This window comes from Phasianus colchicus, chromosome 1 (assembly GCF_987193195.1).
Source record: "Phasianus colchicus chromosome 1, bPhaCol1.hap1.1, whole genome shotgun sequence".
NCBI lineage: Eukaryota > Metazoa > Chordata > Aves > Galliformes > Phasianidae > Phasianus > Phasianus colchicus.
In genome coordinates, this window is record NC_143436.1 from 75,623,707 (window position 1) to 75,639,347 (window position 15,641).

General features: G+C 38.6%; 1 protein-coding gene across 1 annotated transcript in view; it reads right to left on the minus strand.

Annotated features, from left to right (window-relative positions):
* Positions 1-15,641, minus strand: part of ANO2 (anoctamin 2) — a 196,664-nt gene that overhangs the window by 86,959 nt on the left and 94,064 nt on the right. Inside the window, exon 14 of the mRNA XM_090139455.1 lies at positions 1,695-1,778. Within this exon, the coding sequence (XP_089995581.1) occupies positions 1,695-1,778 (84 nt within the window). The remainder of the gene's footprint in view (positions 1-1,694; positions 1,779-15,641) is intronic.

The window sequence follows — 15,641 nt, forward strand, 5'->3', positions numbered from 1 at the left end:
ATTGTATCTATACTCAGGACACTGAATGAAATTGTACTGAACGTGAGATTTCCACAAAAACTCAATTTCTTGCTGTAAAACTAGTCACATCCACACCAGAATAGAGGGACAAACATGCTGGAAAAACACAAGTAATATCATAGGAATATGCATCTAAGTAAGCTCTAATTCAGTATTCTCAAAAGCATAATTTTAGCTTCATTTGTAGTCCAGAAAGCATCAGCTGCTGAACTGTAGGCTTCTGATTTCATTTTAGGTAAGTAATTAGAAGTTTTAGTCACTAGTGTAAAAGCTGTCATGGTTTCATGATTTTTTTATCTGTATTTTGCATCATAACATCATATAGTGCACTGGGAGTTAAAAGCATTAATACTCTGGTTCTGTGGATAGTTCTAGGTATCTGGTTCTCAGAAGAGAAAAACTACATAACCCAGAGGACTTTGCATAGTTCTGTTTGTTTCCTCTTCAGAGGGAAAGATAAAACTGTTCGTAGATCATAAGACATCCCTCTTTTTTCCAACCTTCCAGCATGTCTGTGCTCCTAGCCATATTGCCTCAGCTTACTTAGAGTAAGGCCTTTGGTTTTCTAACACTTTCATTGTATTTATTAGCTTCAATTGTTATTATATAGTATTATGGTGTGTTATCTTGCATTCTAATACCATATTTAGTAAGTTAATCTATTTCTCTGCAGATGGTTTCCGCTGTTTTGTTTTTAGGCCCATCTCCCTACCCTTTTCCCTTTCCCAGAGGTGTGGGTCCATTGATTCTTCCATTCCAATAGTCACAAAACCAAGCCAAAACAGCCCATAAACTGTTGACAGAGCATACAGCAAATTACAGCTGCTTACCAGTTATGTGCAAAATAAATGTCTTAATTATACTAGTTATCAAAAAATGTTTAGGCTACAAATTCATTGAGATCTATGTCGTGGCATAACAGTGAATGAAGATACAATGAAACTGAGACTTCACAGGCATCTGTGTATTCACATGAAATGAGGAAATCTTTAACTGCAGAGAGACCTCTACTTTGATGAAAAGCCCAATACTAGGGGATGTTCATTACTAATATGATAAAGTCTTATACCCTGGCTTCTATCCAAAAAGATGAAAGTACTGAGCCAGAGATCTCATGGAAGCTTATGCCTTAATATCAAGAAACCATGCAAAAGCTACCGAGTCTTGCAATGAGTAAAACATACAGCTATTCAAAGGCAGAGAAATAAAGGATTAAACCTCAAAAAATCAGGTGGAATGTCTATTCTAGTATTCAATACTCATCACATTTAATGTCTAACTTTTCAGGATCTTCTGAAGTGAAAAGCACTGGTACATTTGTGGGTTAAAATTAGGGACTAGACCAATAAAGGACATGTGGTGGTAATGGGTTGTCTGGTCAAGGGGAGATTGTTGACAAAGAAAGCCGCCTTCTGCTACAAGAGGCATTACATCTACAGGCTCACATCCTGATGTGTGATTTCAACCATCCAGATATCTGGTAGGAAAGCAACATGGCAAGCTGCAAGAAATCCATGTTGAGAATAGCTTCCTTGACCTGGTATTGGACAGACTAACAAGAAGTGAGGTGTTACTAGATGTGGTGCTAACCAAGGCAGAGTAGATCATTAAAGAGGTTAAGACCGGAGACAGCCTGGGCTGTTGAGTAAGAGAAAAGGTAAGCTGCAACTTACTTCATTTGTATTTTCTATTTTCATGTTTTTGTTTTTCAGCTTTTTCTGCAGCACTTTGGTTTCATACTCTGGTCTGGGATGCTCCTAAAACAGAAATAAATAAATAAATAAATAAATAGATAAATAGATAAATAGAATGAACATTATGATCAGGAAATGTCTAAGACTGGTAAGGAGTACCTCAAATCAACATGAGGTAAACAAAATCACTATGTAGACAATTTTACATTTGGAAGCATCTGTTTAGAATTGTTTGCCTTTGAAAGGGAGGGCCCAGGAGTGTTTATTGGCTGAAGATTGGCACAGAAGCAAATCAGACCAGCTTGATACAGGAAATAGAAATATGATACTTTTTCATCCTGTGAAGACATAAAAGCTGGCCTCTCCCTGCTGCTTCTTGTCTGCTGACTTAAATTTGCAAGGCCTGGAAGGCAGGAATAAAGGAGGTCCTGCTGAGATCCCAAAACCAGGCGCTGTCACTCCAAAAGTAGCTCAGCCACTTCAGACTGTAAGTATTTAGTCACTGTCAACTGAACAACACAACCTCCTATGACCCATCTCTACTGAACATCAGCACCTGAAACCAAGACATCACTGTATCAGGGAACAGTGAACTGCTCTGCTTTGCTGTGTTTGTATATGTCTGTCTGTCTTTCCTTGTTTTCTATTTTTTTCTCTTCTTTTATTTTTTTACTCTTTGTAGTAGCCATTGCCTATAATTGTCTTACCTGTAAAGCTTATTGATCGTAATTAGCAAATTAGGCAATTTTACCTTTAAGTAGTTGTTGTTGTTAGTTGTTGTTATGAAAGCTTTTCATAATTATTTGCTGTCTATTATTCCTTTGAGTCTTGAATGACTTCATCACTGTAGTGACCCCTGCTGACTAAAGAAGGTGTGACTCAGGAGGTAGAAAAAAATTCACCTCCCTGAAAAGCCACTGAGTGGTACAAGACAAGAAAAAAGAAAATTACTCCAGATGACTTATTCACAATTAAATCATATAGATGAATCAGTTCCACATCTCCTTTTGGACTAGGAGAATCACTACCTAGTGCTGTGGGATACGTTATGGGATGCAGAGTGAAGGAAAAAAAAAGGACAGTGTCCTTTCAATATAAAATTTGGGAAGAATAAAGGGTATAGGTAGGGAGTCTGCACAAAACAAGATAAAGAAAAAGCTGAGAAGAATATGGTCTCATGCCATTCAAAATATAGTCTAAGCATATCTAAATGTTAAAAGCTAAAGTCTGGGATGCAAGCTAAGTGAGGAAAGCTGAAGTGCACTGAATGATTTCAAAGATTATGTGGGAAAAATACCCACTGCTCAGAGCCCTTTCTGAAATGCCAGTGTATCATGGTTAAAAAACTTACACTGCTGTATCCCCTTCTGACCGTGACTACCCCAATCACATACATTTCAGATCTGTATCATTGGTCATGTAAACTACTCTTACTGTAATTTTTTTATATGTTTATCAGCCTAGTAAAAAAAGGTAATATTTTTTCATAAATCTGAAACAAGAGAATAAGGGTACTTTGGAAAAAAAATAATAATAATCCTGATGGGTAACAGGACAGGGGTTGCTTGGAAATTTAGAAGTCCTCTTGGGGGATATATGCACTGTTCATTCTCTTAACTGCAACATCTTAACTACCATCTCAAGCATTCTCTGTTGCACCCTAATTCATAGACACTGATCCAATACATTATTCATCTTGATCGTTGACTGGTCCTGACATGTAGAACAGGTATGTGAACACACTGACATTTAAATAACTGTCTTAAATTAGCATTTCCATGTCTTTTTTTCCTCTATGAAGAGATCATTTGTATATCTGCCTTAAAAGGCAGTCCCATGAATGATGTTTGCTTTCTACCAATCCCTGGGAATCTGGTAATGTGGTAGGCTTGCAGGAAGTTTTTCTCTAACATTCAAGTACAAGTATGACTCTGAAATGCTACTAGGTATATTTGGTATTATATATATATTATACTATATATATAAAATATTATATATTATATTTATATTTAAATTATATATATTATGGCAGTATACCGAACAAATCTAAAGTAAATTCTAGCACTGTAGCTTGTTTTACACTTCAAATTTCATATACTATTCAGATTAATAAAAGATATTCAAGAAGAAAGCAAGGAAAGGTACCAATTGATCTACATTCAGTAGATCTCTGCTTTGAAAGTGCAAGTATCACTTAACATCATGGAGTCCTTTTGCACTACTTATGCTTCACATAAAAATCAACATCACAATTAATGACGTTCAGGTATCACTATAGCAATTCTTTTCTATTGTCAGTTTTTCTTTAAGTGTTCACATTTGGTCAAGTTATGTTTAATTTTCCTAGTAACCATTTCAACATCCTTTAACTGCTTTTTGCGCACCTACATCTGGATCAGAACAGTTTATCTGTTTTCTCTGAATCTGCCAAGTTATCTTACCCTTGAAGAAAGAGACTACAGGACCTCCTGGAATGCAGGTATCTATACATTTTTTTTTATGAGAATACCTAATGAAACAATACTTTATAATACAGATCTAGAGATATTTGAACTAAATTTTGATTATATATACATGGATGTAAAGGAAAAGTCCAACTCTCTGCTGTAAAAACAGCGGGATTCAGAATCAATTCTTTGTCTGAAAATGGGAAGAGTTCTACAGTTAGGACAATGAGCTAGAAATAGCTGTGATGACTTGAAGAAGTCCAAATATCCATATAAGGATAAATATGAATCCTACAATGCTGGAAGTGTACCATAACAGCTTCCAGACATTTATTGAAAATCAAGCTAGCCAAGGTACTTGGAGGCCAAATGAGTGATCAGAGTAAAAAAAGATAATTCCCATCCTGTAAAACAAAAAGCCAAATTACAAAATTTTTACTCAGACAAAACCCATATTGATATCAGCAGGAATTTCCCTGAGAATTTCTCAGGGAAATCTGGCATTTGCCTCAAACATACAACGTATGTGTCCACTATACATTGCTAATTAAAGTTATGCATGTAATGATCCAGTACAAGAATATCTAAAAATGTGTATCTCTTGAATTTCTCTGTGGTTTAGAAAGAAAGTGATAACAGAATTCTACAAAATGTTTGTGACAAATACATTTGAGCAGCTAATTAAAAATAGAAAACCATCCCAGATTAACAGGCCAAAAAAAAAAGTCAACATACTGCTTTGGTTTTACTCCTTAAGGAAAGTCTAAGAACTGAGAACCCATTCAACAGCCTTGTCCTAATTTGTTGAATGCAAGCAGAGCAGAAAAGTAGTGAACACTGATTAAAAGGAAGGTATTCACAAATATTCACTGAAAAAAATTGCTGAAATTATACAATTGATGCTCCAAGATGGAAACTTGGAATGAGTAGAACAGAGAGCCCTGATGTTTTCCACTGCAAAAAGGTTAACTATTACAAATCAAGGGTTGAAAACCTCTATTACTTCTGATGATGACATAGTGGGAAGTTGGGAGGGAATATAAGGAAAAGATTATGTTTTACACCAAAGACCCATTTATACTGTCTTAGTAATGGGATGCTAATCCGAGGAAGATTTATTTTTTATCTCAACATTTGTGAATGGATCATTAGTAGATGCTCACAGTCTTTTTAGACCAAATCACTAGTCTAATAAACTCATTTATGAAAAATTAATACTCAAGTTTAAATAAGTTTGAATTTTTATTGTAAGTCTAGGAATGTTAAAAGATGAAAGTTAATGAACAAGCACATAGGAACTTGGTCTTCTAAAGTAACACAAAGAATAGAATCCTTAGAGTTGGAAGGGACATTTAAAGGTTACCTACTCCAGCTCCCCTGCAGTGAACAGGGATGTGCATTGCTAAATCAGGTTGTTCAGGGCTTGACCCAGCCTTGTCTTGACAGTCTCCTGGGACAGGGCATCAACCACATCTCTAGGCAACTTGTTTCAGTGCCTCACTACCCTTGCTGTAAAATACTTTTTCCTTATAGCCAACCTAAATCTACCCTCTTTGAGCTTGAAACCATTTCCTATTGTTCTATCACCACAGACCCTGGTAAAGAGTCTGTCCTCTTTTTTTTTTGTAGCTTCCTTCAGGTACTGAAAGGATGCTATGAGGTCACCTCGGAGCCTTCTCTTCTCCGGTCTGAACAGCGCCAGATATTTCAGTCTGTCCTCATAGGAGAGGTGTTCCATCTCTTGGATCATTTTTGTGGCTCTTCTCTTAACATGCTCCAACAGGTACCTTTGCGTGTGAGGACAGTTTTCAGGGGGTTTTGTTGACTCCTCCCTGAAGAGCTGGATGTTAACTTTCCTGAAATTTAGCATCCTAATTCTACTCTTTGCCTGTCTCATATCCTTCTGGAGTTTGAACTCAGTTATGGCATGGTCACTACAGCCCAGACAGCCTCCTATCCTGATTACCAATCAATTGATCATTCGCTTTGGTGAACAGCAGGTCCATTTCCATCCCCCCTGGTGGGCCCTTCAATTATTTGACTCAGGAAGTTATCCTCAGTGTATTCCAGGAACCTCTTGGATTGCCTACAGGTTTCCATGCTACTTTTCAAGCAGATATATGGCTGATTGAAGTCTGCCAGAAGGATGAGTGCTTGCAGTCACAATGCCTCCTGTACCTGGAGATAGAAGGCCTCATCGACAAGCTCTGACTGATCTGGTCAGTCAGATGGCCTGTATTAGACACCAATCACAAGTCTCCCTTTGCCACCTCAGTCTCTATCTGTGATCCATTGGCTTTCAACTTGCTCATGACTATTCTTTAGCGACAGCTCTTCACATTCTATTCCTTTCTCAAAGTAGATAGCAACACCTCCTCCTTACTTGCCTGTCAATTCTAAACAGCTTGTAACTGCCAATAGCTACTCTACAGTCATGGGAATCATCCCACCAAATTTCAGTGATGGCAACTATACCGTAGTTCTCTAGTAGCACAGTAGCTTCCAGCTCCTCCTATTTATTTTCCAAGCTGCATGCATTGGTGTAGAGGCACTTCAGCTGGGCAGCTAGTCTTGTCACCTCCTTAAAGAACAACTCTTTTATTCCTTTTAAATATTTCCCCATTGCCCTTTCTTATTTTCCCCAGCAGCTTCATCATCTTAAGGCTTCATATGTGCCGCGGTATTGCCAACACCTCTCAAGGCAATGGGTCCTTCAAAAATGAAGCAATCAAAATTTTAAAAAATATAATGTATGTTATGGAAATGTGTATTCTATATAGATAAACAGATATAATGCATTGTAAATCAAGACCAGTAGTGTTTTCAAGCCATATATCTGTGACTGTAAGGCTTCTCCAAAAGTAATGCCTCCTATTTTTATTATGTTGACTACCAATATTCTGTTGCATTTTGTTGCCTTGCAACAAATACCAGCAGAGGAGTAGTCTGATAAAATGGTGTCTGACATGGGAGTATGTCTGAAGCAGAGATGTAGAGTTTGAATTTCTTCATACAGAAAAGGACCCATTGACATTCAGTGATGTTTGATGAATGTTTATGGAGACCAAACAGTGGACATGAGCACAGTGAGGTGGTGGATGGTGCATTTCAGCAGTGACAACAATGACATGAAAGACAAGCCATGTCCCAGATGACCATGCACTGTTGTCACGTTACAAAATGAAGAATGTCTCAATCAGCTAATTCATGAAAATCAGCAGATTATGACCATGGAGCTGTGTATGGAGCTGAATATCGACTTCAGTTCACTGGAAACAACAATGACAATGTTGGAATAGATATAAGTTGTCACCAGGTTGGCCCCACAAATGTACACACAGAAACAGAAATAGCTCAAGATGCAGCCCTTAGTAGGTAAAATGATGTGCACTGTCTTTTGGGAAAGGAAGAGGGAGATGCTTTGTAGGAAACCATAGTAGGATACAGCACCATTTATTTCTTACTATTACATTTGATTCAAATGTAACCCATTGAAATACTTTTACGTTTGTAACAAGAATTTTAAGTTTGAAGCCAGATGCCAGAGCTCTAAGCACCTATGAGTTTTTTACATATTAATAAGAACGCCTCACAAGTAGCCTGGTTTTTCTGTTATCCATGAAATTCTCTACCAGGTAGTATTTATCAGTGTGGATTTTTGTTTATGAAATAATATTGCCTCAGTACTGACTATTTATATTTCTGAAATTTTCATTTGCCAGAAGTATTCTTCCTTTCAACCTATTCATCTCAAATACATGATCCATGACTTACTGGCAACCTGATTGTCATATATAGCATTTTAAGGAACACTTTAAAAAACAAGCTACATCATACACATCAGAACCATGCCAACAAAGACTTTACAATATTCAGAATTAATTGGTTCTAGAAGGTGACCAACCTGACCAATCACTGCATTTCCAAACCCTTGTGAATTTTTCAAGTTGAACTATAATCCAGTTTGGAACATTGGCTCATATCTAATATAAAGAAATACAGATACTACAGCTAATCTGAACTGAAAATCTATTTTTGAACATCAATATTTTTTCCAGGTTTTATTAATTTGTTTCAGCTGTGCCAATGCCTCTTGTAAAAAGAGCATGGCCAAAAGAGCACAGTCAAGGGAGGTTAACCTCATCTACTCTACCCTGGTGAGGCCACATCTGGAGTGCTGTGTCCAGTTCTGGGTTCCCCAGTTCAAGAAAGACAGGGAAGTGCTGGAGAGAGACCAGACAAAGGTTACAAAAATAATTAGGGGCCTGGAGCATTTTTCTTATGTGGAAAGGTGGATAGACCTGGGACTGCTGAGACTGAAGAAGAGAAGACTGAGAGGAGATCTTACCAGGATTTCTTATAAATATTTAACGAGCGTGTGTCAAGAAATGGTGCCACATTTTTTTTTTTCAGTGGGGCTCAAGGACAGAACAAGGGGATAAGGGACATAAACTGGAACACAGGAAGTTACTGTGTAACCTGCTGTAGGGAACATGCTTTAGAAAGGGGGTTTACTAGATTATCTCCAGAGGTCTTTTCCAACTCTTGTGTGATTCTTCACTCCTCCTGCTCAATGCCCTTTAAAAACTCATATCATTAATTTATTGCCTCACTACAAACACTGCCCAGTTTATTTCTGGAATTACTTTTCTGCAGCTTTAGTCAGTAGATTCAGATCACAGATGAGATGCCAGAACTGATAGCAAAAATGTACAGAAGGCATTTCTATCTACAGATAGCAGAGAACTGTTGAGCTGTTGAGGTCTAAGAAAGTTCCTTCCCCTTTTTCTGTAGAAGATATAATGGAATTTGAATATCTAATTCTCAGATTTCTTTGAAAATCTCATTTCAAAACATTTACCTTAACACACTCATATTTGAACACGTTATGGTAAGCATACAATCAAATATTTTGAGAATTTCATTATTGTATAAGAGATTATTAGTTAACAAGGTACAGATCACAAGTTTTTTACATAAACGTACAAACAAAAATGCCAAAATAGTTCTGTACTGCAGAGTACAAAGGCTGGTTTTATCAGTATTCCGTATCATAATATCATGTGACAGTCTGTTGGGTGCAGAAAACACAATGCACTGTGGTGCAGTGTTTCTTGTTTATTTCTAGCAGTCTCACACGAGTTCTGAGTTTACAAAGGGAAGATACATGTGACAGTCCAAAGAAAGATATACTAGGATGTATTGCATTTTCCAGGAGTCTTCCAATTCTGAGTGACAGGGGAAAAGCTCTCTGGTCTCTTTCCAGGAGGTGAGTGGTGGAGAGCCTGCTGATAAATATTTGGATTGATATTCTCTCTCTCCGCCTGTTTTATTTTTTGTTTGTTTTGATTTATTACTCTTAATTATTCTGTATTATCTCACATTCCTTTTAATAAATCAGTGTCTCCTATCTCAATCAGGTTTTTGCTTCTTCCTTCCACCCCATGCTCCCCCACCCCCCTTCCCTCACTTTCTACCAAGGGGAGGGAGACTGTTGCATGATTAACTCTTCAAACTCCAAAAGTAATGCTTCCTACTTTGCTGTGTTGGCCCACAACATCAGAGGCAAATGTTGGTAGGAGAGGTTAAACTTTCCAAACAATATTATGTTGCATTTCTTTTGCCATGCAAGAGATGATAGCAAAGAGAAGGTATAACAAAATAGCATTTGATACAGAAGTGCACAAAAGAGTACAACTGAATTCCTCCATGTGGAAAAAATTGTACCTACCGACATTCATTAACATTTGCTGAATGTTTATGAAGACCAAATAGGGGATGTTATCACAGTGAGGTGGTGGATGGTGCCTTTCAGTAATAGCAACACATTTTTACAAGCACAGCGGCAACACAGTAACCAAGGATCAGGATAAGGTTGAGGTACATAATGCCTTCCTTACCTCAGTCGTTAATAGTAAACTAGTTCCTTCCAGGGCACACAGCCCCTTGCACTGCTAGATAGGGATGGGAAACAGAATAGGCCCTGCATGATCCACTATGAGATGGTTTTGGACCTGCTCCAAAAGCTGGATGCTCACAACTCCATGGGACCAGGTGGACTGCACGCTAGAGTGCTGAGGGAGTTGGCAGATGTGGTTGCCAAACCACTCTCCATCATTCTTCAGCAATCCTGGCAAAACAGGGATGTCCCAGTGGACTAGAGCAAACGTGACACCCATCTTCAAAAACAGCCAGAAAGATGATCCTAGTAGCTACAGACCTATAAGTGTCACCTTGGTACGGGGAAGGTTATGGAACAGATAATCTTGGGAAACATCATGAACCAAGTAGAAGTCAGCCAGGGGATAAGGCCCAGTCAGCATGGGCTTATGAATGGTAGACCCTGTTTGACAAACCTGATTTCATTCTATGACAAGGTGACCCGCTTAGGTGGATGAAGATAAGGCTGTCAGTGTGGTCTACCTGGACTTCAGTAAAGCCTTTGACACTGTCCCACACGACATTCTCATGGAGAAGCAAGCTGTCCATGGTTTGGATGGGCATACACTCCACTGGGTGAAACACTGGCTGGCAGGCCAGGCCCAAAGAGTTGTGGTCAATGGAGTTAAATCCAGTTGGCATTGGTCACAAACAGTGTCCTCCAGGGGTATTCAACATCTTTATTAACGATCTTGATGAGGGGATTGAGTGCACCCTCAGTAAGTTTGCAGACGACACCAAGTTGGGAAGTAGTATTGATCTGCCTGAGGGGAAAAAGGCACGACAGAGGGACCTGCATAGACTGAATCAATGGGCCAGAGTTAACTGTATGAGTTTCAATAGGCCAAGTGTCGGGTCCTGCATTTTGGTTACAACCAAACCACAGGCAATCCTACAGGCTTGAGGAATAGTGGTTAGAAAGCTGCCTGATGGAAAGATACCTTGGTGTACTGTTGGATGGCTGGCAGAATAAGAGCCAGTAATGTGCCCAGGTGGCCAAGAAGGCCAAGGGCATCCTGGCTTGTATCAGGAATGGTGTGGTGAGCAGGACTCGGGAAGTAACCCTGACCCTGTATTGGGCACTGGTGATGCCTCACCTCGAGTACTGTGTTCAGTTTTGGCCACCTCAATACAGAAAGGACATTGATGTGCCTTGGAGCAGGTCCAAAGAAGGGCAACAAGACTTGTGAAGGGCTTGGAGAATATGCCCTACAAGGAGCAACTGAAGGAACTGGGGCTGTTCAGTATGGAGAAGAGGAGGCTGAAGGGAGACCTTATTGCTCTCTTCCAATATCTGAAAGGTTCCAATATCTTGCAGCAAGAGCGGGGTTAGTCTCTTCTCAATGGTGACAGGTGACAGGACAAGGGGAAACAGCCTTAAGTTGTGCCAGGTAAGTTTAGGTTGGATATCAGAAAGAACTTCTTTAAAGAAAGGGTTATTAAGCACTGGACTAGGCTCCCCAGGGAGGTGGTTGAGTCACTATCCCTGGTTGTGTTCAAAAACTGTTTGGATGTGGTGCTCAGAGACATAATTTTACGGAGGGTTCTTAGGGTTGTATGGTTATGTTGTGATTCTTTTCTAAGTCTTTTCCAACCTGAGTGATTCTATGATTCTATGATATTGTCCCAGATACGTTCCAAAGATTCTTAAGTGCCATTTACATCAATAGGTAATCTTGCATTTATGTCCTATCGTATAACCAAATTTCAATACAAGTCAAGAAAAATAGCTTCCTCTGGAAAACAGCTTGCAGTATGGAGTCATCAATGTAAAATTTCCTCAGCCTTCCCAGAAATATGCAGACTGACCCCCTCATTTGCTGGAACTACTTTGGATGGGTCTTGTAGAAGATTTTCAAGGTAGACTCTGTCCAACAGAAAATTGCAGGGATTTGTTGGGAATCCTCTGTTAACACAAATCTGATATAATGGATTCTATTACACATTCCGTTCCTCTAACTAGCATATTGTACATGATTGAAATGAAGGTGATAGATATGGACTAGGCTGCCTACATTATTGGTTTCTATTTCAATAAATTTTGAGCTAAGTAGCCTGTAATTTGGGCAACCATGTATCTGACAAGCATCCACAGAAATGCAGAAGCTTCAAATTATCATCATATGCATGCACACACATAACAGTTGTATCCTGCAACAAGATAAAATAGTGTCAAAATAAACAGTCCTTCCAAATTGTCTAATAGAGTAATATAGTTAATCTCCTCTGAGACGGAATGAACTTTTCATTCAACCATGAGTTAATAGGAGGAAAAGCAGTATGGGGAGAGAGAGAGCTTGTGTAGAGACCTCTCACTAATGTTTTTTTCTACAAGCCCATTCTCTTTCAAAAGTCATAGGGTATATTTGGTTTTTTTTTTTTTTTTTTTTTTTTAACCCTTGTGAGAATATGCACTGTTCACTACTGATACACCTGCAGGGACAAGAGAAGGAGGGAAAAAGATTATTTGGAACATAGCAATCTTGAGGAATTCTCCATTATCTGCACTGCTGAATTCAAGGCTGTGTACTTTTCTATAATCTTTCTATTTGTTCCATTTCAAACTGTTATTAAAAATAACCTTGCAGGGGTCAAAAATAGATTTTATCAGAATTTAAAAGTGTTTTTAAAATTTATATCAATCTAATGAAAGAAATTAGCCGTTTCTAATGAAAGTAACAGCTCACTGTTACTACAGATAAAAAAAAAGCGGAGGCTTAAATTAGAAGACGTAGATTGAAAACTGAGAAAATCATTTGAACAATAAATCTTTCTTCCAGCCTTTCAAGCAGGCATAAATAACACCTGGGACAAGTTCCTATTTTCATCACTGAAGATTTTTTAGTAAGAGGTTAAGGAAACATCTGGCAAACTTGACATGGTGTATAGCTTTGGAGCGCAAGAACAGAACTAGATGTCTTCTCAGATTCTTTTTTTTCTGTGATGTGTATGACTTTTGTAGTCTTAGAAAAAAATTTCTGAGTAGTTTGTTTCTTTTACTTGTTCTTCAGAAAAAAATATCAAATGCTGAGAAATCTCACATTCTTCATTTCAGGAGAACAATATCCACAATATCCAAGAGATGCTACTTATAAAAAAAGGAGAGTATTCGTTGATTACCTCATGGAAATCTATACCCAGAATATAACCAGGAAAATCAGATATACCAGACGAGGGGCTTCACAGCAGACAGAACTCTGGAATGAAACCAAGGAGCTAGAGACTGGCTGAGGTACCACCTCACAAATATAGGTTCACTTTTCTACGTCAAGGCAATCCAACAACGCTGCTAACCATTACAGTTACCATAACCAGCACATTCCCAGGGGAATCTATCTTCACTAGAAGACGTAGGAAACACAATAGTGGCCTGCCCCTTAACCTCTTTATGTTTGACAAATGTGGTTTTCTGAGCCAATAGTCCTCTTACTTTTCTTTTTCTTTTTTCTTTTTCAATTATGCTACTATTATTTTATACATATAGCTTGTGGTCTTGAAACTGTTAAAATCCACCAACCGCAAATAGATGGACGAATAAAAGATGCATCACTAATAAAGCAATGCCACTGAAGTCTAACTGAGAATGAACAAATTAGCAACAGATTTAAGCATCTGAGGTAGTTTGACTAAATGCGCAGGTTTATCAAGAAAATGTTTTCTTCTATTGGGATTTCTGTTTAATATTTATTTCAGTACAGAAGAGCTTCACTGGGCAGCAGGAGAAACAGCCAAAGGAAAACAGTTTGCTTCTTTGCTCAATAAATGAACTATTTGTTCTGTATTTTAAGGAAAGTGAAAATCAGCACAGTGCTAATCCTGCCAGGCATGGCCTGCATGTGGTAGGTCAAATGAACCCTGAAATATTGTTTGTAAAGGTCTACAAGTTCAAAAGGAGACTGATGATCTTAGTAAACTTAGACTTTCAAGGGAACATTATACACTGGTGACTTCAGAGGCCCATCAAATTATTTAGCTCCCACTTTCCTACTACTAACCTGAAACATGGAACCTGACACATTTAATTTCTCTGAAGAGCATCTACCTTACACTAGCATCATCTGCATCCACCCCTTTCTCTTTTGCTGAATTATCCAATTGTCTGTACATCCAGGGATGCCAGGTGGCTATTCTACATGCAAAACAAGTTATTCAAAGATGCTACTCAGGATAGATTGCCAACTTTTGAATATAGAATGTCCTTTGGGGACCGTGAGTGGGTGGTAAGTTACCTAACAATTAAAAAGAAACTCTAACATGATTTCTAACCCTGTGGATTTCTATTACTCTAGAAATAACCCGGAAATACTAAGGCATCATTATGGTAGACCCCGTTTGACAAACCTGATTTCATTCTATGACAAGGTGACCCACCTAGTGGATGGAGGATGCAGCCAACCTGAACTTCAGTAAAGCCTTTGACACTGTCCCCCACAACATCCTCTTGGAGGAGATATGATTTGGATGGGCATACACTCCGCTGGGTGAAACACTGGCTGGCAGGCCAGGACCAAAGAGCTGTGGTCAATGGAGTTAAATCCAGTCGGGGAAGGGTAAACTGCATGAGTTTCAATAGGCCAAGTGTCAGGTCCTGTGTTCTGGTCAAAACAACCACAGACAACCCTACTGGTTTGGGGAGGAGTGGATGGAAAGCTGCCTGATGGAAAGGTACTTTGGAGTACTGATGGACAGTCAGCTGAATAAGAGCCAGCAGTGTGCCAGGTGGCCAAGAAGGCCAAGGGCATCCTGGCTTGTATCAGGAATGGAGTGGTGAGCAGGACTAGGGAAATAATCCTGTCCCCATACTCAGCACTGGTGAGTGCATTTCAGCTGTCATTAAATAATATCACAAAATTTTTAAATCCTTTTCAACTTCATAAGTACCTCCACAAATAACTTCTACTGAGTTCAGTATTTTGTGCAGATTGAGAGAAGAGCTATTTCTCCTTCCATCTTTTTTTTTTTTTTTTTTTTTTTTCTGTGACATTTTGGGAATAAAAATGATAAGATAAATAACAGTAAAATGGAAGACTTTACAAGAGGTTGATATTTACACCTCTTTATTCCAGTTCATTAAAACAAGTGTTTCTTCATACATTTCCACAATTTGCATATTCATTTGATGTTAAAGAATAGCAGCCTCCATTCAAATGCAAGGATCAAGGCAACATAATAGTGCTGAGGTTTCTGAGTCAGGATCAGACTGATTCATCAATAAGTTAACCTTGCAAACTTCCAAAAGATTTGTCTTGCAAGCTGCCAGTGTGGCTAATTTACTTAACAGTGATGAAGTCCTTCCTTAGTGTACAGGAAAACTGACCTTGTTAGGTTCAACATAAGAGAACAGAGACTGAGAAAAAAAAAGAACTACAAATGGTGCCTAAGAGACCTTGAATACAGATAGTTCTGGGAAAGAGAGTATTGTTTCATTGTGGGACCTGAAAAGTGCAGGCAGGACTTGTGAGACTCTGAGAATGGAGAGAGTCCACTCTCCTACTTTTCAGATCTGTCTCAGTCTCCCTCAGAATACATATTCCCTGGC